The sequence below is a fragment of the Nicotiana tomentosiformis genome, chromosome 4 (genome assembly GCF_000390325.3).
Source record: "Nicotiana tomentosiformis chromosome 4, ASM39032v3, whole genome shotgun sequence".
Classification (NCBI taxonomy): domain Eukaryota; kingdom Viridiplantae; phylum Streptophyta; class Magnoliopsida; order Solanales; family Solanaceae; genus Nicotiana; species Nicotiana tomentosiformis.
Window position 1 is genome coordinate 99,722,772 of NC_090815.1, and position 26,774 is coordinate 99,749,545.

Below are 26,774 nucleotides of genomic sequence, written 5' to 3' on the forward strand. Positions count from 1 at the left end.
AATGGGAGGTGCTTAAATTTGTTGACAACTTTGTTGAAGAAAATGGGAGGTGCCTAATTTTGTTGACAACTTTGTTGAAGAAAATGGAGGTGCCTAACTTTGTTGAAAAAAATGAGAGGTGCCTAACTTTGTTGAAAAATTATAGGACTAATTCAACAAGACATCTTCTTTGTAGTAGTTGAATGGCATCTCTTACTATAAATAGAGGCTTCCATTCTTCATTTCAATTACACCAAAGTAAGAAAGAAGCAATAGAAGTTAGAGTAATCCACAGATTGTAGTCTGTGAAATAAATAGTGAGTGTGAGTAATATTGTAGTGAGGTATTTTAAATAAAGAGAGTTATTTCTTTCAAAATTATAGTAGTCTTTTGACACTACTAAGTTATAATATTGTAGTGGTTATATTGCTCCGTTCGGGTATTGTATTTTACCCTCATTAAAAGAGTTGGTGTCGTTGTTACTCTCTTGTGTTATTATTATTTATCGTGGATATTATTCTTGGGCGGGATTATTATTTTTTCCAACAACGTGGTATCAGAGCCATGGCAAATAATGGTATGTTGTCTTTTCAGTACCCCTATCTCACAAAAGATAATTATGAGAAATGGTGTTTACGTATGAAAGCCATTGTTGGCTCTCAGGATGTGTGGGAAATCGTAGATAGAGGATATGCAAAATTCGATAATGAGGAAGCTCTGCCTCAAAATAAAAAAGATGTCTTGGCAAAAACGAGGAAGAAGGATCAACAAGCCATCAAGCTCATCCACCAATATTTGGATAATGCCATGTTTGAGAAGGTGGCAGATGCTACCACCTCAAAGGAAGCTTGGGGGATTTTACAAAATTCTTTTCAAGGAGTAGACAAGGTGAGAAAGGTAAAACTTCAAACTCTAAGGGCTGATTCTGAAGTTTTAAAAATAAAAGAATCCGAATGCATTTCAAATTATTGTTCAAAAGTGAAGGCTGTTGTAAATCAATTAGGAAGATACGGGGAGGACATAGAAGATGTCTGTGTGGTAGAAACGATCCTTCGCACTTTAACACCTAAATTTGATTTTGTGGTGTGTGCTATTGAGGAGTTTAAAGATTTAGACTCTATGATAGTAGAGCAATTGGAGGGCTCTTTACAGGCCCACGAAGAAAAGATCAAAAGGAGACAAGAAGTGCCATTGGAGCAACTTCTTAAAACTCAGGCATCCTTCAAGGATTATGGGGGTGAAAAGATCTATCGAGGGAATAGACGGGGACGAGGCCGTGGCAGTCATGGAAGAGGAAGAAGGAACGGTAACAACTTCAACAATGAAGTTAAAATCCACCAAACATTCAGAGGTCGTGGTCATGAACATAGAGGAGGAAGAGGACGTGGCTACTACCAAGAAAATAATGGACAAAGGTATGACAAATCAAAAACTGAGTGTTATAATTGTCATAAATTTGACCATGACTCTTAGGAATGCCGTAGCAATGTTGAAGAAAACGCTAACCTTGTTGAGGACAAGAAAGAAGAAGTTGAGTCAACGCTGTTGATGGCACTCAAGGAAGAAGATAGGGATGATTGCAGCTCGTGGTATTTGGATAATGGAGCAAGCAACCATATGTGTGTATGCAAAGAGAAGTTTATAAAGATCAAAAAATAGTGAGAGGTAATGTGTCCTTTGGAGATACCTCAAAGATTCAAATTGAAGGGATAAGTACGATTCTGATCTCCTGTAAAGATGGTAGTCATTGTGTGAAGCTTGTCTTCTTGGAAAATATGCAAGGATGAGTTTTTCAAAGAAGGCCATGTCAAGATCAACCAAGCCACTTCAGCTTGTTCACACTGATGTATGTGGACCAATCAATCCACCTTCAATTGGCAAAAGTAAATACTTTCTACTCTTCATTGATGACTTTAGTAGAAAGACTTGGGTTTATTTCTTGAACCAAAAATCTCAAGCTTTTGCTACTTTTAAAATTTTCAAAGTACTTGTAGAAAAAGAAAGTGGATATGAAATAAAACTTTAAGGTCTGATAGAGGAGGCGAATTCACTTCAAAAGAATCTAATGACTTTTGTTAATCTCATGGAATTCATCGCCCTCTAACGGTACCTTATTCACCCCAACAAAATGGAGTTGCAAAGAGAAAGAATCAAATGATTCTTAATATGGCTAGATAATGTTAAAAGCTAAAAATATGCCCAAGGAATTTTGGGCAGAAGCTATATCTTGTGCAGTTTATTTGAACAACAGGTCTCCAACAAAGAATGTTAGAGATCAAATCCTTCAAGAAGCATGAAGTGGAAGAAAGCCAAGTGTCAAGCACTTGAGAATCTTTGGGAGCATAGCCTATGCTCATGTGCCACAACAAGGTAGAGAGAAGCTTGACGATCGAAGTTTCAAGCATGTGTTTATTAGCTATGATACGAGTTCAAAAAGCTACAAGCTATATAACCCAAGTAGCGGCAAGATGGTGGTAAGTCGCGATGTTGAATTTGATGAAGAATTGGCATGGAACTGGAAAGCTCAGGAAGAAACTTCATATGATTTTCTTCCATACTTTGGTGATGAAGAAGAACCAGGGACCGTGGAACCTGTGCAGGATACAATTCCACCTCCTTCTCCAACAAATGTTGCATCTCCCTCTTCTCAGGAAAGTTCAAATGAACAACCGCACGGGACAATGAGTATTCAAGAGCTCTATGAGGACACAGAAGAAGTTACTAATTTTGATTTTTTATATTGTCTCTTTGCTGCTAGTGAACCAATGAACTTTAATGAAGTTATTGAAGACAAAAGGAGGAGACAAGCCATGCAGGAGGAGATCAAGTCAATAGAGAAGAACAACACTTGGGAGTTAACAACACTTCCCAAGGGTCATCGAGCAATTGGAGTTACAGGCAAAGAAGAATATTGATGGAGATATGGAGAGATACATGGCACGACTTGTGGCTAAAGGCTACAAGTAAAGGCAAGGCATTGACTATGAAGAAGTATATGCACTTGCTGCCCGCATGGAGATGATTCGTTTGCTTATCTTTTTGGCGGTGCAAATAAAGTGGAAGATCCATCAACTAGATGTGAAGTCAGTTTTTTTGAATGGCTATCTTAAAGAAGAAGTCTATGTTGAACACCCATTGGTCTTTGTGGTAAAAAAAAATGAAGATAAAGTGTTGCGGTTGAAAAAAGCTTTATATGGATTAAAGCAAGCCCCAGAGCATGGAATAGTTGCATCGACAAGTATTTTCAAGACAATGGGTTTACTCGTTGTCGCTCTTTACCTTAAAGTTCATACTAATGGAGATATCTTACTTGTTTGTATTTATGTTGATGATCTTATTTTCACAAGTAATAACCCAAGTTTGTTTGAAGCTTTTAAGAAAGATATGTCTCGTGAGTTCGAGATGATAGACGTAGGGCTCATGTCATACTACTTGGGCCTAGAAGTGCAGTAGATGGATGATGGAATTTTCATCTCTCAAGAAAGCTATACGAAGGAGATCTTGAAGAAGTACAACATGCTCGATTGCAACCCCGTGAACACACCGATGGAGAGTGGGACAAAATTGTCAAAGTTTGATGAAGGAGAAAATATGAATCCCATATTTTTCAAAAGTCTTGTGGGAAGTTTGAGGTACTTGACTTGTACCAAACCAGATATACTCTTTGCAGTTGGAGTAGTAAGTCGCTTCATGGAAGCTCCTACCTCCACTCATTTGAAAGTCACTAGAAGAATTCTTCGTTACCTAAAAAGTACGATCGACTTTGGGTTATTTTATTCTTCTTCTAATGATTTCAAACTTATGGAATTTTTTGATAGTGATTATATGCGTGAGATATTGATGATAGAAAAAGCACAACTGGCTTTGTGTTTTTCTTGGGTGATTCTATTATTTCTTGGAGTTCAAAGAAACAGTCCATAGTTACTCTCTCGACTTGTGAAACTGAATATATAGTAGCAACATCATGTACCTGTCATGCTATTTGGCTAAGAAGATTATTGAAGGAGCTCAATTTGTCACAAATTGAAGCTACAGAGATTTGTATTGATAACAAATCTGCACAAGCACTCGCCAAGAATCCGGTGTATCATGATCGAAGCAAGCATATAGATACAAGATATCACTTCATCAGAGAGTGCATTGCCAAGAAGGAAGTCAAGCTCAAATATGTGAAGTCTCATGATCATGCTGCAGATATCTTTACAAATCCTCTTAAGTTTGAGGATTTTCAGAGATTGAGATCAAGTCTTGGAATGAAAAAGAAAAATCAAAATTAAGGGAGAGATTTGTGGGGCTCATATTAAAGAAAAATAAAGAAAAAAATGGCAGGTGCCTAACTTTGTTGAAGAAAATGGGAGGTGCCTAACTTTGTTGACAACTTTGTTGAAGAAAATGGGAGGTGCCTAACTTTGTTGAAATATTATAGGACTAAATCAATAACAAGACATCTTTTTTATAGTAGTTGAATGGCATCTCTTACTATAAATAGAGGCCTTCATTCTTCATTACAATTACAACAAATAAGAGAAACAATAGAAGTTAGAGAGAGTAATCCACAGATTGTAGTCTGTGAGATAAATAGTGAGTGTGAGTAATATTGTAGTGAGGTGTTTTAAATAAATATGTTATTTCTTTCAAAATTGTAGTAGTATCTTGACACTACTAAGTTGTAATATTATAGTGGTTATATTGCTCCGCTCGAATATTGTATTTTATCCCCATTAAAAGAGTTGGTGTCGTTGTTACTCTCTTGTGTTATTATTATTTGTCGTGGATATTATTCTCGGGCTGGATTATTATTTTTCCCAACAATATCTTCAAACCTCTTATCTTCAATGAGAATCGATGTTCCGAATTCCGATAGGGAGTTTGCAACGATGGCTGGAGCCACCTCACGACGTAGGGAAAAGTAGCATAATTTGTTTATCTTTTAGATACCGTTATATATATTAAAAAAATAAAAATAAATAAATAAACTTACCGCTAACAAACCCACTTTTAAACCGAAAAATAAAACCTTAATAGTTTACAAACAAAAAGAAGAAACTACGATAGTACTAAGAATCGTTATGATAAGTATATTGGTCAGAAAGTATAGATCAATGTTATGAACAATCTTGAAGACGATTCTGAACCAAGATTTCATGCTTGAAACGGCTGGTTGACAAAATAGTATGCTAGAGCCACTCACGTCGTCATCTAAGGAAAAAAGAATACATTAAATATGACAAACAAACATTTATATAGCTTAGGTTAATATAATGAAGTCAATCGTCTATTCCTATTCAAATTGTCATTTCTTTAGCAAAAACGTTTCCTTTGAGAACGAGAATTTTTCAATTACATTCCGTAACTCTAACAATATTTTCTAGTAGAGTTTTAGTTGAGTTCAGTATAATGTTTTAAATATAAGTTAAAGTACCAAATTATTATAAGTTTTCCAATATTAAATTACTTATTTAAAAATATTTTAATTTTTAAAGGGCATAATAGTCGATTGATATTTTCGTGTTCAACATTTTAGCGTGAAACTGTAACGACTCGCCCGGTCGTTTATTACAGCTTTGTTTTCCCTATTTACTGTTCATTTTGTACTTTATAGCTGTATTGTGACTTGCCGGGGTGGTCAATTCGAGCCCGGAGAGATTTCGGAATGAATTGAGACACTTAGTCTCAAAGTTGAAAACTTAAGTTTAAAAGGTTGAGCGGATATTAACTTATGTGTAAACGACCCTAGAATAAGGTTTTGATAATTTCAATAGCTTCGTATGGTGATTTTGGACTTAGGAACGTGTCCGAAAAATTATTTGGATGTCCGTAGTTAAATTAGGCTTGAAATGGCTAAAATAGAAATTTAAGTTTGAAAGTTTGACCGGGGAGTTGACCTTTTGATATTGGAGTCGAAATCCAGTTCTAAAATTTTTTATAGCTCTGTTATGTCATTTATGACTTGTGTACAAATTTTGAGGTCAATCGGACTTGATTTGATGGGTTTCGGCATCGAATGTAGAAGTTGGAAATTCTTAAGTTTCATTAAGCTTCAATTGAGGTGTAATTCAGGATTTTAGCGTTATTTTATGTGATTTGAGGTTTCGACTAAGTCCGCATGATGTTTTAGGACTTGTTGGTTTGATTGGTTGAGGTCCCAGGGGCCTGGGGTGAGTTTCGGAACGTTAACAGATCAATTTTGGACTTGGAGAACATTTGAAGAATTTCTGATGTCCAGCTCTGGTTTCCTTCTTCGCGTTCGCGAAGGGAAACTGGGGCAGGCGAGAGCTTGTTCTTCGAGTTCGCGAAGCAAGGGACGCGTTCGCAAAGGGTGAGGACCAGTGTGCATCGCGAACATGAGAGAGGTCACGCGTTCGCGAAGAAGAGTGATGGTTGGGTGGCCTTCACGCGTTAGCCTACGCATTCTCCAGTGAGGCGTCGCATTCGTGAAGACATGGGACAGCTGGTCATCGCGTTCACGAGAGGACCCTCGCATTCGCGTAGAGGAATTTTCTGGGCAGCAAATTTGTGCTTCGCAAACGCAAGACACTGGCCGCGTTCTCGAAGAAGGAATCGCTCGACAGAGAATTTAAGTTCTGATTTTTCATTTTGACGATTTGGAGCTCAGGGAGAGGCGATTTTCGGGAGATTTTCAAGAAAAATATCGGAGTAAATGTTCTTAACTCAATTTTGGTTAAAGTACTCGAATCTATGGTAGTTTTTAACATTTAATTTGTCGATTAAGTTGAAAAAATTATGAAAATCCCTAAGTTTAGATTGAAGATTTGAAGGTCGAATTGATGTCGAAATTTAGTGATTTTGGTATGGCGGGACTCGTGGTTGAATTGTCGTTCATATTTTGTAACTTTTATCGGATTCTGAGACGTGGACCCACGGCGAATTTTGAGTTAAATTTCGGATTTTATTAGAAAATTTATATTTTCATATGGAAATTATTCCTATAATTTAAATTGACTAAATCGAATTAATTATAATTAGATTCGAGCCGATCGGAGTCAAAAAATCGAGGAAAAGGCATTCTACTTGACTGATTGAGCGTGATTCGAGGTAAGTGGCTTGTCTAACCTTGTGTGGGAAAACTTCCCCTAGGATTTGATACTGTTATAACATTTTGTGATATGTGAGCGCCGTGTACGCGAGGTGACAAGTGCGTACACGGGCTAAATTTGGAAATATCGGTTCTTGCTGAGTAATCTTCTTTTAAATTCTTTAACTAAGTTGCCTTAGTATATATAGTGATTATGATTAGCTTAATAGCACATGTCTACGTGCCTTAACTCTTACTTGCAATATGTTCAACATGTTTAGCTGAATTACCTGTTTTCCTCGATTTGATTTAAATCTTTAACTGTAAGATTTCTTGCTGAAAATTTGTTGTTCCTCCGATTACCTGCTGCATATTTATTTTGGGACTACGAGGCGGTTCCTTAGGAGATACCCATATACTACATATTTACTTTTGGGACTACGAGACGGTTCTTGGGGAGATTCCCCTGTACTACATATTTACTTTTGGGACTATGAGACGGTTCATCGAGAGATCCCCATATACTACATATTTACTTTTGGGACTACGAGACGGTTCCTCAGGAGATTCCCATGTACTGCATATTTACTTTTGGGACTACTAGGCGGTACTTCGGGAGCGCCCATGTTGTTTGCCTCTAATTGTTGCGTTGCTATCTTTCTGTAAATTTCACTTATTTCTCAGTCACTTCATTACCCTATTATAAATTTCTGCCTTATTTACAATTAATTCCAGTAGGGTCTGACCTATCCTCGTCACCACTCTACCGAGGTTAGGCTTGGCACTTACTGGGTACCGTTATGGTGTAATCATACTACACTTCTGTACATCTTTTTGTGTAAATCCAGGTACTTCCTACCAGACCAAATATCAGTGAACTAGATGTATACGGAGATTTCAAGGTACATCTGTCAGCGTCCGCAGACTTCGGAGTCCCCCTCTATCCTTATTATGTTGTCTTCCTGATTTCTCTTTAGACTCTAATGTACTGAAACACTCAGAATAAATTCTTAGAAGTTTGTGACTTATTTCTACCGGATTTTTTTAGATGTATTGATTTTGAATCGTAGTTTGAATTATATCACATGTTTAGATTTGAGCTTCAGTTTTATTATTCAGTTATTCCGCAAATTATTAGGTTTACCTAGTCTTAGAAACTAGGTGTCATCACGACATCCTACGGAGGGAAAAATAAGGTTGTGACAGAAACATTCGTGCTTTTATAATTTAATATCAGTTTCTATGTTTGTGCATTGCACGAGTATCTTATGTTAAATGTCATAAAACTCGTATGATAAACAAAGGCAAAGTCAATATTTGAAACTTATGGGTCTAAGATTCTAGTCTGTTTAAGTAATTGAGTTTTAATTAATAATTTAATTATACTTAGTAAATTTCTTAAAATAAATATAAAGGTTCGGCCAAAAGCTACAAGGTTCGGACCCCGTAAACCAAACATTAGCTCTGACCCTGAGATTCTAAATATAATTGTTAAAGTTCGACAATCAGTTCCCACAAATTAAATAATTTGGCCAACTCAGCGATAAAGTTTTGACACAACCAAAGCACAAAATGGAACTAAACATTCTCACAGAGTTATACGATTAAAGTTATAAAATGAGTTAAATATTATTTGTACCGAGATAAGCAAAATGGCAAATTAATTTCATTTTGTTGAAAACAATGTCAAATAATAAATACGGCCGAACAGAAACGTGGGTTTACAAGCAATATAACATGGGAAGTTAATTATGACAAGTGATTTATTGCTAGGGACTTAAAATTTATTTGACATTAGAATTGTTTTTAGTTCTTTTTAAAGTTATTTATTTAATTCTACTTAGAATAGTAGAAAATTACAAAGAATTGTAAACTATTATCAAAATGAAGAGCTTGTTGTTGGAACCTAGATTTCAAATCCTAAAATATAGGCTTTCGTAAAGGCCTAAAAGTACTAGTACAATATTACTCCTAGTTGTATACTTGTATTCAAAGTTTTAAGAGATTGATTTTTAAATACTATGGGTTCTTAATTTTTCCTTCACGTAATGTACACTGATTATCTGAACTCTATTTATATCCTTAAAAAATATTTTGAAAGATAATGTTTTGGTGGATAAATTGTAATATTTCAACTTCTTCCTAACGTAATTTTGCATGGACTTGTATTTGAATAAAAAGACAATATCAAGTCATGCATTTGAATAAGAATTAGCTAGAGTCCTGTCCAGTATAATAACCAATTCACCAGATTCCAAACTAACCAATTGGACAATATCAATTGGATCTAAAATATTATTTCCCTTGTTTTCATCAACACTGTGGAATCCTTATCAAGTTTTATCTATCCAAAGAGTAAAAGATCCAAGAGAAGTTGAACGGGACTCAAACTGAAAGGATGAAACTCTTAAAATTGATATTGTCATCCCTTATCAAACTAAGTTAACCACCTCATCAAAATTACAGCACCTTCTGTGTTTGGATCGAAATAATCAGGCATCAAAAGAGAAATATATCAAAAGCGATACAAACATTTAACGTGGTTGACCTATATCCAGGCGGAGATGGGCAATCCACTATATAAAAGAGAGTACAGAATATTGAAACCTCATAAAGAGGCACAAGTGGCAGGCTAACACTTGTCTCACAAATTCTTCCCCTAAATAAGATACTCAAACGCCTTATGACTATATTGTGGATGCTACTGAATGATAAGAAAGGATCCTTAATTTACAAAAGTTAAAATATTTTCCTCCAAGAAAAAAGACTAGTCAAATATGGAAGATTTATAATTTTCTTTTAGGAAAAAAACTCAATTATAGTAAATATATTGCACTTCCTTCAAGTAATAGTATTAAGATTAGTAGTTAGCTCAAAATAACTTAGTAGCTAAATTGGGCAATTAAGTGGTTAGTTAGTTAAGTTGTTAGTAGTTAGTTGACAATTGGATGTGAGTTGTCCAATTAGTTAGTCATTAGACTTAATTATAAATAGAGCTATACAGTAGTTCGTTAAAATCAATATGCAATAGTAGCTTCTTCTTCTGAACTCACTCTCTGCGCCTCCATGGATGAGCTAAGATATGAAGCTCCAAACAGTGAGAAAATCAACATGGTATCAGAGCGGTAATTTGATCGCATGCTCGTTGTGAGTTTTTCTTCCGGTAATCAATTTCGTGGTTAGCTCGTCTTCAATTTCTTCTTCGATACGAGATTTCTCTGTTATGCGACAATGGCAAATGTTGACAAAGTTGGAGAGAAAATTGATCATACACATCCTTTGTATGTCCATCCTTCTGATACACCTGGTTCGATCCTAATCCCAGTAAAATTAATAGGATATGAGAATTATGGGCTTTGGCGAAGGTCAATGCGAATTGCACTACAAGCTAAGCAAAAATTAGGGTTCATGACTGGTACTTTTAGAAAGGATCAATTTAGGACTGAATTGCATGAGGATTGGGAAACCTGTAACACAATTTTCCTGTCTTGGATCATGAACATTGTATCGTCGGACCTACTTAGTGAAATTGTGTACGCATCTAGTGCTCATTTGGTTTGGAAGGATCTAATAGAATGTTTTGATAAGGTGAATCGTGTTCGCATCTTCCAATTACGTAGGGAGATTGCCACAATTTCGCAAGGGACTGATTCAGTAGCGACCTATTTCACAAAACTGAAGGAACTTTGGGCAGAGTATGATGCTCTTGTTCCTTCTCCTGGCTATGACTGTCCTAAGTCGAGGGACTACATTGAGCATTTGCAGCAATAAAGATTGCTACAATTTCTCAGTGGTTTAAATGAGTCATATGAGCAGGCTCGCAGACAAATACTTATGAAGACAATAGAACCCAGCTTAAATCAAGCATATTCTATGATTGTAGAGGATGGGAGTCAAATGTCACAACCTTTTCCACTTTTGACAGGGAAGATTGATTCTATGGATATACATGTAGGCCGTGAATAACCATATAAAGGAAAGAAGCCTTATATTTAATGTGAGTATTGCAATATGAAGGGGCATTTGAAGGAGAATTGTTACAAGCTGATTGGCTACCCGGCTGACTTTAAGACAAAGAGGAAGTTTGTTGTCAATAATGCAGTTGGGAACAATGTGGTAGACAAGAGGTCTCAGGCAGTGGAAGGTGAGGTTGCTAGTGAACCTGCAAAAGGTGGATATTTCTTTACAGAAGAGCAGTACAAACATATTCTTGGCATGCTGAATGGGAACAAGGATGTTGTTGCACCTCAAGTTAATTTGGCAGGTATTGCCACATCTTTTATGGTAGATTTAGGCACTACCGAGTGGATTGTAGATTCTAGTGTCTCTCACCATATTACTTCTTCCCTTAACACCTTAACAGATGTTAGTGAATTGATTTCTAAAGAAGAAGTTCACTTACCTAATTGAGCTAAATCAAATATAACACACATAGGAATTGCTGAATTCCTTGAAAGTATGAAGGCTAAAGATGTGCTATATGTTCCAGATTTCAGATACAATCTGTTGTCTGTATCCAAACTGACCAAGAGTCTCTCTTGTGTTGCCCTATTTTTTCCTAATTTTTGTATTTTTCAAGACCTCTTCACTGGCAAGGTGAAGGGGGTTGGTAAAGAGCAAGGAGGTCTATACATTGTGAGGCAAATTAATAATTAAAACAGTGTGAAGAATCTAGTAAAGAGTGCAGTAGTACAAGGAAAAACAATAGACAGTGGTCTTTGGCATCGAAGGCTGAGGCATGCTTCAATCAAGACTATGAAGCACATGTCATTCCTTAAGGATAAAGTTTTAGATGTAGATACTAATAAAGATTATTTTATTTGCCCACTATCTAAGCAAAGCAGGTTAATATTTCCTACTAGTCATACTATTAGTGAAAAACCTTTAGAATTGGTTCACATGGATGTATGGGGTCCTTATAGGACACCTACTCATGATAGAAAGCATTTTTTCTTACTATAGTAGATGATCATACCAGATTTACATAGGTCTACTTGTTACAAATGAAGAGTGATGTTGCTACTGTACTAAGGTTGCTTCTCCCATTAATAAAGACTCTTCTACTGTTATTAAGGTGGTTAGAACTGACAATGGAACAGAATTTTTTAACAAAGTGTGTACTGATTTGTTCAGTTCATATGGTATAATTCACCAAAGCAGTTGTATGTATACCCCTCAGCATAATGGGGTAGCTGAGAGAAAACACAAGCATACTTTAGGCATTGCTCGAGCATTAAAGTTTCAAGCTCAAGTTCCAACTAGATACTGGGGAGAATGTGTCGAGAGGGCTATCTACTTTATTAATAGACTACCTACTGAAGTTCTACAAGGCAAATCACCTCATGAATTATTGCATATAAGGCCACCATGATCTCTTGATCATTTGCGAGTGTTTGGATATCTTTGCTATGCCACCACTATTATAAGAAATGAAAGGTTTGGTGTAAGGGCAAGAGCAGCAGTTTTCTTATTTTATTCCACTACTCAAAAGGGTTACACACTCTTAGATCTCAGTAGCAACAGGTATTTTGTGAGCCGTGATGTTGTTTTCAAAGAACATATATTTCCCTTTGCTAAGCCAACTGAAGCTCACTTATTTGTTTTTGATTCTTGTCATGTCTTTGATATAGCCCCTGAGAGGGGAAGATCTCTTAACACTCAGGTAGCTCATCAACAGAATAATCAACAAGCTCATGATGTACACAATATAGATGCAGATGCAGCAGATGCAAATTCACCTGCAGATGTTGATACAGTTGCAGATGCTGATACGGTTTCTAATCAAGCTGATATTGATTCTGTTGAACATGAACATCTTGGCAATGCTGAGGTTGAAGAAATGGCTGAAATACTTGACAGTGTACCAACAACTGATAATGCTAGAGATGAAGTTCCTGATGCCAGCTCAACAGACACTAACCTGAGGAGGTCTGGTAGAACTACTAAAGCACCACTATGGCTTGAAGACTATGTTAAAATAGGAAAATAGAAGGACATTGCATATCCATTATCAAACTACATTTCCTATCGCAAGTTGTCTGCACAAGGCAGGAAGTTAGTAGCAAACATCTCAGCAATCATAGAACCACAAACATTTCAGGAGGCTTCAAAGGATGAGAGGTGGATAGAAGCTATGAAGCTGGAGATCAAAGCTCTAGAAGACAATAACACATGGGAGATAGTTGATCTTACCAAAGGCAAGAATGCAATTGGATCAAAATGAGTATACAACGTAAAATACAAAGCTGATAGTAAAATTGAGAGGTTCAAAGAAAGTCTAGTTACAAAAGGCTACAGCCAAAAAGAGGGATTGGATTATTATGAAACATTCTCACCAATCACTAAAATGATGACAGTCAGGTATGTTATTGCATTGGCAGCCTCAAGGAACTGGAACATTTTTCAAATGGATGTGTATAATATATTTTTACAGGGAGACTTGTTTGAGGAGGTTTATATGGAGCTTCCTCAAGGCTTCAGGAGACAGGGGGAGACAAAGGTGTGCAAATTAGTGAAATCTTTATATGGTCTGAAGCAAGCTTCAAGACAATGGAACATAAACTGTCAGAGGCTTTGGTTGATGCAGGCTACTGTCAAAGCTTACATGACTATTCTATGTTCACTAAGAAAGAAAAGGGTGACATAGTGGTGCTGTTAGTATTTGTAGATGATCTTTTGATCACAGGAAGCAGTGATAGTCTAATTCAACAGGCCAAGAGAGTATTGCATCAGAAGTTTAAGGTGAAAGATCTTGGAGAATTGAAGTTTTTTCTTGGGATAGAAGTGTTGAGATCACACAAGGGAATCCTGTTGAACCAAAGAAAATATGCATTGCAATTGATATCAGACTTAGGACTGGGAGGAGCTAAACCAGTCTGAACACCTTTGGACACAAATCAGAAGTTCACCTCAATAGAGCATGACAAACATTTGAGTGTTTTAGGGGATGATCCATTGGAAGATGTGACAGCCTACCAGAGACTAATAGGGAGATTGTTGTACTTAACAATCACAAGACCAAACATCAATTTTGCAGTACAAACACTAAGTCAATTCATGCAAGTTCCAAAGAAATCACACTGGGATGCAACATTAAGGATTGTGAAGTATGAAAAACTGGAACCAGGAATGGTCATAATGATGAATAGTGGAGCAGCAGACAGCCTTCTGTGATGCAGATTGGGCAGCATGTCCCAATACTAGGAGATCAGTCACATGATTTCTAGTTAAGTATGGGGACTCCTTGATATTTTGGAAATCAAAAAAACAACAAACTGTGTCAAGGAGCTCAGCTGAAGCAGAATACAGAAGTCTAGCTGCAGCAACTTCAGAAGCAGTTTGGTTCTTAGGGGTATTTGCAGAATTGGGAGTCCAGATCAAGCAGCATGTGGACATGTTTTGTGATAGCAAAGCAACACTTCAAATTGCAACAAATCCTATCTTTCATGAATGGACTAAGCACATAGAGATCGATTGACACTTTATAAAAGACAAGATCAAGGAAGGAGAGCTGAAAACACATTATGTGGGGACTAGAAATCAACATGCAGACTTGCTGACAAAAGGGCTTGGGAGAGTTCAACATTTGTACTTGTTAGGCAAGCTGGGAGTGCTCAGCATTTTACACCCTCCAACTTGAGGGGGAGTATTAAGATTAGTAGTTAGCTCAAAACAGCTTAGTAGCTAAACTGGGCAGTTAAGTGGTTTGTTAGTTAAGTTGTTAGTGGTTAGTTGATAGCTGGATGTGAGCTGTCCAATTAGTTAGTCAGTAGACTTAATTATAAATAGAGTTGTACAGTAGTTCATTAAAATCAATATACAACAGTAGCTTCTTTTTCTGAACTCACTCTCTGCGCCTCCATGGATGAGCTAAGATATGAAGCTCCACACAGTGAGAAAATCAATAAATAGGAAAACAAAATATGGTAAGAAAATTAGGACAAACACCTAAGAATTCTCCCCTTGGCCTGAATTATAGAATTCCATAAGCCTATTGTTCATAACTGCGTGTTGAGTTGCAAACATATATAAATAGATCGAATTGCTCGCGTGCATGAAGGAGAGCAATGCAAATTTGCTTTTTAACCCCTAGGCAAATTTATGATTTAAATTAGTGAGTTTAAAATGAATATAATATATGTGATTGGCTACGGCACTTTCTTATCATGACACATGTAATAAGTCCTTTTATATGTCTCAAGTCAAATCTATGGCAATGTAAAGCGTAACAACAATGTTTAACTACGAAACACGAATCAATGAACTTGAAGAGTTAAGGAAGAAATGTGGTGATCAATACATAATTTGAAACAGGCAACAACGCCATCAAAAATATAAAACTTATACCGAAGATATTCGATAAATTTTCTGCTAAATAGAAATGAAAGATGTAAAAAGAAAAACAGAAGAAGGAGAAGGTTCCACAAAGGCTCCTTGCTACTCAGATCCATGCCAGCTGCATAATCACTCACGTTCCTTTGGAGTAATACCTGCATAGAAAAGGTGCAGATAAACTTTTATAAATTTTAAATTATAGAATAGACTATTTTTTGGCTTTATATTTCAAGAATAAAATAGAAATACCAAAGCAGAAAATAACTTACAGAAATTTGGATTCTGCTTCAGCAGACGCAAGTAAGGATCCACAGGTTCACCATTTGCAGCATAGCTTGGATCATATAGCATGTTGCTAATAGGCCTACGTTTCAAGTAAACAATTATAATTATTTCACATTTGAATTCTTTTATTTTCATGTTCTAAGTATTTAAATTGATAAGTGCTTTTGTAATTTGTGATAACTTTTAGACCTGTGTAATAGTACTATGGCTAATATGGCGTTTCGGTTTGATTTGATTTTGCTTTTGAAAAACTAAAATTTGGAAACATATTTTTCATTATAGAAAATCAAAAAGTTATTTTTAATTTATTATTTTTTATCTAAAAGATGTTACCTGCGAACCCAGGGAGAATCTCTTGTCGGCTGGCTATTCTGCGTCGCTGTGTTTTCTCCCTCAACAACCTCTTTCTGCATTCATCCCATAAAAGAAATTAAAAATATACTCCTACATGTTTTAAACTATTATACGTACAAATCTTCTGCAAAAAAAAAAAAATGAAGAAATCTATGAAGGTAAGAGAAATATAAATTTGAAAATAAATTAGAGATGAAACATACTCCAGAACGAGAAGATGATCCAGTGGATGGCATTCTACCACGTGCATGATTAGCCTATATCCATTTTATATTAAAAAGAGAGGATCATTCCAAAATATTATTTCTAAGAAGTTTATTTACATAACAACTCAAGAATAGATAAAATTTATATATGATTTTGACAGTTATACCCTTGAACTATTAGCTACTGGACTTTCTGCAGCAAGAAGGGGAGCCTGAATAGAGTTGGCATTGTATCCCAATAACAAAAAATGAAATTAAAAAATGATGTACATGTAAATTTGAATTGCAAAGCATCACCCAAATATGGCAAATATTTAAAATACATAAACACATTATAATAAAGGAAAGGAAGTCAAGGACAAACAAGCATACCTCTAGAGATAAATTTGGGCCTAGGGTAAAATTAAGTTCGGGATGTTGATTAATCGCAGGCCTGTCAAGTAAAAGAGTATGAGTTTATAGAATTTTTTTTTAAAATTTATTTAATTATAAATTGTAAAGTTTAGTAAATTAGTGAAGGATATTTTATTAATAACGAACATACAATAAGTGGATAATTAACTATAATACATGAATTGATATTGCAAATGAAATAAGTGAAATGTATACCTTGGTGCAAGAATGTTCCCTTGTGACACACTCCCCATCTTTTCATGCACGAGTATGTTAAACTCACCTTCCTTTGTAGTAGCATTTTGGTCCTTATCAACCAAATCAAAAGAATGTGTATTAGCTTGTAATTACATATATTAATTCGCAGAAAATAATAACTTACTATAGTATTGAAAGAAAAAAATCAATTTTCATTAATGGTAACATTAAAAGATGAAGAAACTATACTAATGAATAGAGCACTTTGATCTGTAGTTACCAGAAAAGAACCAAAGAGTATTTGACGTTGTTGCTGTACAGGAGAATCAGCAGACACAGTTGCACTCGATGACTCAATTTCAGCAGAGGTTGAGTTAACATTGTTTTGATCATTAATGTTGTTGGTGCTTCCCTGTGTACTTGACGACATTTTGGTTTCAAAAGTTTCCTGAGGGTCATAAAATAGGAAACAGAATTATTAATTTCATGTAAATTTAGTCAAGTATTGCAGCACATAGTATACAACATATAACAAACGTATCTAGTCTAAACATATCTAGCCCATTAACTGAGAATTGTTCTTGTAATAAGCTAACTGGAAAGATTATTAAGAAAGTATAAAGCAAAAGAAAAGAAAGAACAAGATAAGTTATATTAAGATAGTTAAAACTGTGGTAAAATTTATTACATGCCTGCTAAGCTCAAGTCATTAGTATCTAGCTCATCATCCCATGATCTTACATATTAATATTTTACATATACATATGATTTCTCATTTTTTCTTGTTCATTTCAACATGTTTAATTTGAAATTGATAGCAAGATTTGATGTTCTCGTTTTTAGTTCCTACACTTATTATGCTCCGATAGATTTCATGCTTTTTTTAACTTGAAGGACAATTAAAAATGAAGAAAAAAAGACAATTAACAATTATGATGTAATTAGAGAATCTGTGGTGGATTAATGTAATTAGTTGCGATATAAAATTAGAATCTTTATAATTAATTGAATAAGGAAAAAAAAAAAGAAGCAATCCATGTAATGATGTATCTCGAAAAAAAAAAGAGAATGTAACGTTCGAATAATAAACTTCAAATAATGAAAAGGAGAAAAAGGACAACAAAAAAGTGCCTCTACATGTAACAAGAAGTTATAATTTACGTACAATCTTAACCGGAGCAAGTTCACAGCAAGTTCACGTAACAATCAAAACCAACACAAACCTATACAAAAAAAGGTAAAGAGAAATGTTAGAATGTCTATCAATACATACCTAAATAAAGAAAAACAAAATCAAATCAAAGTTAGGTTGTAGTTACTAATTTTTATTTTTGAGAATACTTTGTGCATTCAAAGTATAACTAAGGAAGACACCGACAAGCAAGACATAACGTTATATGCATAGGATTCAAAATCTTTCTCCACTTTTTATAGTTCTTAGAAAGATACAATGGTGATTGTTCTATAAGATCTGCAGGTGATTGTACAAGCAGGGTGCAGCTACAAAAGAGAAGAAAGTTAGAAAGATTAAACCCTCAAATGTGGGAAAAAAATATTTTGTTAATTGGAGTAGAAAAAGAGGACAAAAAAAAAAAGGAAATTACCCTTTGACTCTTGAGATGTGGTGAAGAAATGAGGAGGATATGGCTATATTTATAGGTAAATGAAACCCTCAAATATGAAAAAATGGCCCACAAAAGTGGACCATGCACCCCTGATTAATTTCTTACTAATTACATTATGGAAGGTGAAAAAAGAATAAAGAGAAATTTTATTCCTTTTTAAGATTTGATGCAATCTTGCTTCTTTTCAACTTCTTAAATAGTTTCAGCACAACCTAAAATATAAACCAAAAAAAAGTTAAATAAAAAGAATTACAAATTAAATGTGGAAAGCCAGGCTTAAAAGAAATTGAAAAGTTAAGAGTTTTCTATACTATAAAAGAAGAAAGCTCAACGTAACATTTCAAAATCAAGGAGAAAAATTAACGGTCGGCTAGGGTTGGCAAAACTGAAATTAATCCTAAAAATCAAGCACCAAAGAAGGAGGCATTGGTACAAATTAAAATAATTTAATGGTTTACGAATAGAAAAAATATAACCCTACAAAATATTATTTAAATGGCTTACGGTGAAATTCAACGGTTTACGGGAAAAATATATGAAGAATTTAAGAGTTTGCCAAAAATGCTTACCTAGAGTTTCCTGAAAAGTTTCAGTTTAGCTGATTCTTTTTTAATCGCTTACTTAAAAGGATTGAAAGGTTTACAATTTGAATATCTGAAAAATTCAAGAGTTTGCCAAATTACTTAGAGTACTTACCTAGAGTTTCTCTTAGAAGCTTCAAATTAAAGTGATTCTTATCTAATGACTTACAAAAAGTTAACTCTTCTTTATTAGAAAGACATTTACGAAGTAAACTAAAGGAACAGATTTTCACACTCCAAGAGTTAAAATAAATCTGCGTTTTTCCTATATTTATAGACATCTTATAATGATGCCCCATGTCTCATGATCCAAACTCGAACTATATTACTTGTGCTAAATAAGGTAAAGCCAATCTAACATACCTATATTTTCGACTACGAAAAATAGAGAAAACTTGAAGAATTAATCAAAATAGTCGCTCACTCAATCGCTTAAACTAAAAATAGGCAGCAGATGTATAATATATATAATCCTTGTACAAATATGTGTATCATAGTGTATAATGTATGGGGTTAAATTGGTTTACAACGGATGATCGAATGGTAACAAGACATGTGGAACCGAATATAGACAGAAGACAAGTCATGCGATAACTAACACTGAATACGTTATGTGTGTTCGGTACCGAAGGAAATGCAATCGGCGATCGAAGGCCAAAGGGTTGTCATCGGATAGCCTTCAACGAGGGAATATTCATTAGCATTAAATGGGCAACCGTTGCACAGAATATCAACATCCATGGCCTGTAGTTACGCGTTCATTAATACTCCTTTTATTATCATTTAAGAGGGGCTTGATCTTAGGATTCTTTTTCCTAGGTAAAAGTTATAAATAGCATGCTCAGCAGCCATTGTAAGGCACAAAACATTCTACACAAAAAAGGATATATTCTACTACTTTTGCTTTGAAATAAATAACTTTACTTGTTCTTGATTGTTGCTCTCACTCTTGTCCTTGCAGGCATAACATCCAAAGTCAGGCTTGTCATCGTCTTCAATTTCAATTGTTAATCTCAATTTTAATCTTATTTCCTTATTATTTTTGGATTAAATTAATTTTCTTGTTTATAATCCACGCAACAAATTTAATTGTATTATTTTACGGGTAAATAGTTTGACCTTTGATAGTTGCGTAATTGCTTTGATCCTTACCTTTATTATTAATTTGTTTTGATTCTTTCCTTAATGAAAAAAAAAAAAGATATGGCAGCTAATGATGTCAACATCACGCACAACTTTGAGGGGCACGAAGAATTGTCCCAATACGATGACTCAATCAGTAAGACTCGCAACGAAGGGGATGAGGCTACCCCGGTTCATGATAGCCAGTATCCTCGGTATGTGCGGGAACCGACTCCCGATGATGCGGAGGAGGAACATCTCGTGAAAACAATTAAAATCCTGAGAGAGCAGCAGAAAGCAATCATGAAACATCTTTCCAGGCAGGATCGAGCAATGACGGAGTTACAACAAGCATTATCCGCCGCCTCCAATAATGCAAACGGAGGGGGCCTTATTCCTCCTAGTGTTCCTGCAAATCAAACGGCTCAGAGAGTCGATAATAACACCCCAAGGGGAGAGGTGCCGGTGGAACTAGTAGTGGATTTGGGAATAACAATTGGAATGATCCCTTCAAAATCGAGCTCGTGAGGATTATGAAGGAAATGAATGAACAAATGGATCAAAATGCGAAGGAGTTTCATGCTCGAATGGATCAGATTTTGGGTGCACCACCGGTACTAAAAGGCCCGAATTCGAAAAAATACACACAATTGCCATTTAAACCGAGTGCAACACCAGAGTTAATTCTAAAAAGGTTCAAGATGCCAGACATACCAAATTACGATGAGGCTTCACATCTGTAGGAGCACAGCACAACCTACACCACGGTTGTGAAAGGCAACGATTTAGCTCAACATGAGATCGAGTCAGACTTGCTAAAGAAGTTTGGCGAAACCCTCACAAAAAGGGCCCTGACATGGTATTATCTCTTACCGAATATTAAATTGACTCTTTTGAGATGCTTGCAGATTCGTTTATTAAGGCCCATGTCGGGGAAAGGAAAGTTCAAGCCAGAAAGGCAGACATATTCAGGATTGCACAGGGTGAGTCTGAACTGCTTGGAAAATTCATGATCCGGTTCTAGAAAGAATTACTGGCAGTACCAAATGAGTGGGAAACAGGGAAGTTCACAAAAGGTCTAAATCCATGAAGCTCTGGCGCCTCGCGAAAGTTAAAGGAAAGCCTGCTCGAATTTCAAGTAATCACATGGACAGATGTCTATAATCGTTATGAGTCAAAAATAAGGATAGAAGACGATCAGCTCGGGTTCCTGGTATCAACTAAGGGACGAGATCGAGATAAAAACCAGGACAAGTTTAAAAGCGAATTTGATGCGGATCGGCATTTCTTTAGGGATCATTTCCTACTGTTCGAAATAACTGAAGGTTGTAGCAGCAAAGAGTTTCGGTCATCGGATAAGTTTGCTCGAGATAAAAAAATCGATTGTGGTCAGAATAGCAGGTCGTTATAAGAGAAGGGGATGCCAGGGGCCCGGGATTCCACATATCCCAGGTTATCACATTACATTTTAACATCAGTTTAGTAGAGTTGGTACCGACAATGAAGAATGTCAAAGAAGTTCCTGAAACCAATCAGATTCGATCCAAACCAAAGGGATCCCAGTTTATGGTGGGAATACCATGGGACTCACGGCCATAGAACTAAGGAATGTCGACATCTTCGTGAAGAGATGGCGACATTATTGAAGAATGGACACCTTATGAATTTTTTAAGTGACCAAGCCAAGAATAACTACGGCCGAAAATGAGACAATGCAGAGCCTTCGAAGGTGGCAGAACCCTCCCCTCAGGTGACTATCAACATAATTTTCAGAGGAAATGAGGTCAATAGTGTAACCTTTTCAACAACAAAGAAAATGAAGATATCGATGACTCACAACAAGAGATTTCGAGAACTCACAAAAAATGATGTCACTTTCATGGAGGAAGACACTGGCGGACTTCTCCTGCCACATAACGATGCTTTCGTAATCTCTCTCAATGTTTTAGATTTCAAAATTAAATGTGTTTTGGTTGATCCAGGAAGCTTAGCCAACATAATACAATAGAGAGTTTTGGGGCAAGAAAAATTGATCGGAAGCATCATTCCAGCGACAAAGCTATTAGCTGGCTTCAGCTTGGCAAGTGTGACAACTCAAGAAGAGATTTTTCTACCCCCACACGATGAAGGAGTAACAAATACCACTCTATTCGAAGTGGAATATGGCGATATGGGTTACACTGTAATCCTTGGAAGGCCATGGATATATGAGATGAAGGTTATGCCCTCAACATATCACCAGTTGTTAAAATTCCCAACGCCAGAAGGAGTTAAGCAAATAAGGGGAGACCAACAGGTGGCAAGGGAGATGAATGCGGTAAATATTTCTAGCAGCAAGGAAAAAGAGTCCAACGAATGCAATTACAGGAGACGATGCCTTCTCCCTTTTCGAATGAAGACGATAAAGACGAGGAGTCGTCGGAATCCCACCAGGTGCCGAGATATTTTCAGGTACCGGAGGAGACTGATGCGACCTAGTCAACTGCAGACGAACTCGAGTAAGTGGCTCTCTTCAAAGAATTTTCGGAAAGGAAGTTCCACTTGGGAATAAGACTCAATCCCTAACTCATGCTAGAATTTATAAATTTTCTTAAAGCTATCACAGATTGCTTCACATGGTCGCACTCGGATATGAAAGGTATCCCATTATAGGTGGCCTTGCACAAGCTAAGTTTGGATTCAGACTTCCCACCGGTAAGGCAAAAGAAATTCCCGATAGCGAAGGTCAGGAATAGGTTTGTTAAAAAAGAGGTAACCTGATTACTGAACATTGGTTTGATTCGGGAGGAAAATATCCAGAATGGTTAACCAACATAGTTATAGTTCCAAAAAAGAATAACAAATTTAGAATGTGCGTAGATTATAAGGATTTAAATATGGCATGCTCTAAAGATTCGTTCCCATTACCGAACATTGATCAAATGATTGATGTTATGACCAGACAAGAGTTAATGAGTTTTCTTGATGCTTACTCTAGGTACAATCAAATTGAGATGAACCCGGAGGATTAGAAAAAAAAACTTCATTCATAACGAACTTTGGCACATATTGCTATAATGTGATGCCATTTGGGCTTAAGAACGCCGGAGCCACTTACCAGAGGCTCGTTAATAAAATATTTGAAAATCAGATAGGTAAGACAATAGAGGTGTACATTGATGACATGTTAGTCAATTCTTTGAATGCAGGAGATCTTTTGAGATACCTCCAAGAGACTTTTGATGTCCTAAGGAAGCATAACATGAAACTCAACCCAGTAGTTGCCTCTCGAAAGCTTAGCTCTTGTAGTTGCCTCTCGACAGCTTAGGCCTTATTTTCAATGCCACCCAATAGCCGTTGTGACAACCTTTTCCTTAAGGAATGTCCTTCACAAGCCTGAATTGTCATGCCATTTGGCTAAATGGCCAGTCAAAATTAGTGAGTTCGATATTGAGTACAAACCCAGGACTGCGATCAAGTCATAAGTTTTAACCGACTTCGTGGCCGATTTTAGTCTTAGATTAATACCCTTAGCTCCTAAGGAAGGAGTGTTGGTGTCAAAAACGACTTGAGGAGTTTAGACCTTGTTTACGGATGGAGCTTCCAATATAAAAGGGTTCAGTCTCGGGATAGTCCTAGTTTACACCCTTGGGAGAAACCTTGAGGCAAGCCATTAAAACTATTCCGTTAACTAACAATAAAGTCAAGTATAAGGCTTTAGTTGCAGGACTTGAACTAGCCCGGGGACTCAGCTCCGAGGTCATAGAGATAAAGTGTGATTCCCAACTGGTAGTAAACCAAGTGTACGGGATTTTTGACAAAAAGGAAGAGCGCATGTAACAGTATGTGAACAAGGTTCAGAAATTGCTTGCACGATTCAGAGAATGGCCGATCTTACACATCCCAAGAGAAGGAAATGTGGAAGAAGATGCATTGTCTAATTTGGGATTTTCAACAAAGATGAAAGAATATGACTCCAGTAATATTGTTCAATGAGTAATAAGGTGATTATCCAAAACCTTAAAAAGAAGCTAGAAGGTGCTAAAGGAAAATGGCCCAAAGAGCTACCGGGTGTGTTATGAGCATACCGGACAACGACGAAGTCAAGCACGAGAGAAACACTTTTTTTCTCTCGTATATAATGTGAAAGCTCTTATACCAGTAGAAGTAGGGGAACCAAATTTAAGGTTTTTCCAAACAAATGAAGAAGCAAATAATGAAGCATTGCTGCTGAGGCTGGACTTGCTAGACAAACACATGGACTTGGTATACATGAGGATGATGGCTCAAAAGCAAATGATGGAAAGATATTATAATCGCAGGGACAATCTTCATTACTCAAAGTATGAGACTTGGTTTTAAGAAGGTGACTCAAAGCACTCGGGAAGCTAGGACCAATATGGGAAGGTCCTTACCGGGTTTCAGCCATCACCAGTAAAGGGTCGTACGAGTAGGTATTCTTGGTGATAGATCCCGCCAGTACTGAAAGTATGTGCTGCACTCTTTTTTTCTTCGTCCAGTTTTTATCCCAATTTGATTTTCTGGCAAGGTTTTTAATGAGGCAGCAACTGAAAGCATACTACGAAGTAAGCATCATCGGCAAAGGAAAGACCTTTAAATATCAAGGCAATAAAACTTTCACATCGATGGTAAGCAGCTATGTCGATTGTTAAATAATCTTTGACTCGATGGCAAACCTTGTCTTTAATTATTAAAAAAAGATTATTTAACAATTTACAAGTCGTTTCCATAGGTGAAGCAGGACTTCCAGCGTTCGAATTCGCATGAACACTGGGGGGATAATATCATATACGGCACCAGGAATGACATGTAAACCAGGGACTACTAGAACTAAAATCAATAATATCTCATCAGGACCGGGGACTGCATGATCATCCTTGTAGAAATAAGTTGTACAAGTTAGTCACATGTATTGACAATTATATTTACTTTAGCAAATAAATGTTTATGTACTTTTAAAGATAGAAGGAATAAAATAAAGTCATTTTATTTTTTTCTTATTTCTTGTCCAAATGATGAGTTAATTTTATCGTTTGAAAGTTGACAAAAACTTCAAATACTTGTGCCGGAATGAACAAGAGACGTCCTATTCAAGAGCACCATAAACATAAGGGCCCTCTCTTATGAAACCCTCATAGTAAAGAATTAATTCTGGAAGAATTTATACCTAAAATCAAAAGCAATCAAATAAAAATGTACCCGAAGCTTTAATCAATTAAACACAAAAAAATATATTTTGCACAACAATTAAGCAAAAATTATTTATTTATTTGTCAACTGCCAAACTCGGTGAAAGATTTTGCACAAGTACAAAGTAAAAAAAGAGAAAGAAAAAGAAAAAGAAAAAGAAGCTATGTATCGTTACCGCCAGAACCCGAAGGGAGAGAGAGATCTACATTTCCCCCGGTAGAGGGAGGCGGATCCACTACCAGTTTGGGGCCTTCATCTTCTTCAATCTCCCCTTCGGTTCTCGAGTACTCAAAACCGGTACTCGAGGAGTCAGTTGTAGCGGGCTGAGCAGGAAGGTTTTCATGAGCAGTTAGCTCCAGTTCACGGGCCTTGATGATGCAATCATCATATGATATATAGCATAAGTCTTCTCAAATACGAGGGAATCCTCTTAGTCCTGGAGCTTTGCCTGGAGTCTATCAGTTTCAACCTGAAGGTCGTCCCTTTCGGACCTCATGGTGTTGAGGCGAGAATCGAGCTCAATAGTTGTGTTTAAATGGATCCATTTTTTCTCCATGTTTCTCTTGAACTTCTCTTCCATTTTGACCCTCTTCTCCTCGAAAGGATTGGCCTCTTTAGTTTTTGAGTGTAAGTCTGCCTTCAAATTATTGATTTGATCTTCGAAGGCAGACTCGCGCTCGGCAGCGGCGAGTACAACGTCATGAAGCTCGACCCACTTAGCCTTAGCCTCTTGAAGCTTTTCTTGTAGTTGATCGGCTTCTTGGCTATGGGCCATTTTCTCTTTTTCACTCTGCTGCAACCGAGCCTCGATCTCACCCATTGATAAGTAGGGATTTTGACCGCTTATTTTCTCTCTTTTACTTGCGTTTTAGCTCAAAAATGCTTAAAGGTAATCCCGAGAACTAATAAAATATGCTTTCGTGCAGGAATATTGGGAGACGATCCAAAGAAGTCAAAATCAACTCATAAAGGAGTCAAAAATAGACAAGGACCAAAACAAAGTAAAAAGGCCCACAGTGCGGACCGCACAATACTGTGTGCGGCCGTAGAACAATAAAATATCACTATCAGATGTCCTTCAGAGTATGCAGACCGCACAAGAGGAGATTCAAAGATTTAGTTATTGGGCAGGCTGAAGATATGCGGACCGCACCATAATTGTGCGGCCGCAGGATGACAAGTGCGGCCGCACTCATAATTGTGTGGTCCGCAGAAGAGAAATCAGAGAGCCATGTTCCAGTCCAAGTTCAAGTGTGCAGCCACACTCAGAATTGTGCGGTCCGCACAATCAAATGAAGTGCGGCCGCATCCCACTTTTATGCAACCGCAGAAGGCCCAGTTGACCAGTCAAGCTCAGAATGCGAACCGCACACAGAATTGTGCGGCCGCACAACCTCCGCATGGGCATTTTTATCAGATATTTTCAGCTTAGTATAAATAGAACTTTTTGTCACTTTTAGGGTAAGTTTTG

At 36.6% G+C, this 26,774-nt stretch overlaps 4 protein-coding genes and 1 long non-coding RNA gene across 5 annotated transcripts; 3 read left to right on the forward strand and 2 right to left on the reverse strand.

Annotated features, from left to right (window-relative positions):
- The first annotated feature begins 543 nt into the window (after window positions 1-543).
- Window positions 544-1,824, forward strand: LOC138910217 (uncharacterized). Its single transcript, XM_070201442.1, has 3 exons — window positions 544-1,394; window positions 1,464-1,637; window positions 1,737-1,824. Exons 1-3 carry the CDS (start codon window positions 544-546, stop codon window positions 1,822-1,824), a joined length of 1,113 nt encoding a protein of 370 aa, XP_070057543.1.
- An 8,422-nt stretch (window positions 1,825-10,246) lies between these two features.
- LOC138910218 (uncharacterized) lies at window positions 10,247-10,786 on the forward strand. Its single transcript, XM_070201443.1, has one exon. The coding sequence runs from the start codon at window positions 10,247-10,249 to the stop codon at window positions 10,784-10,786; it is 540 nt and encodes a 179-aa protein (XP_070057544.1).
- Window positions 10,787-13,564: 2,778 nt separating this feature from the next.
- LOC138910219 (uncharacterized mitochondrial protein AtMg00810-like) lies at window positions 13,565-13,894 on the forward strand. Its single transcript, XM_070201444.1, has one exon. It carries the CDS (start codon window positions 13,565-13,567, stop codon window positions 13,892-13,894), a length of 330 nt encoding a protein of 109 aa, XP_070057545.1.
- Window positions 13,895-15,270: 1,376 nt separating this feature from the next.
- Window positions 15,271-16,100, reverse strand: LOC138910667 (uncharacterized). The gene is made up of 3 exons (XR_011415814.1): window positions 15,968-16,100; window positions 15,619-15,713; window positions 15,271-15,504 (listed from the first exon to the last, which is right to left on the reverse strand). It is a non-coding gene; the product is annotated as an uncharacterized lncRNA (long non-coding RNA).
- Window positions 16,101-25,733: 9,633 nt separating this feature from the next.
- Window positions 25,734-26,123, reverse strand: LOC138910220 (uncharacterized). Its single transcript, XM_070201445.1, has one exon. The coding sequence runs from the start codon at window positions 26,121-26,123 to the stop codon at window positions 25,734-25,736; it is 390 nt and encodes a 129-aa protein (XP_070057546.1).
- Between the last annotated feature and the right edge of the window lie 651 nt (window positions 26,124-26,774).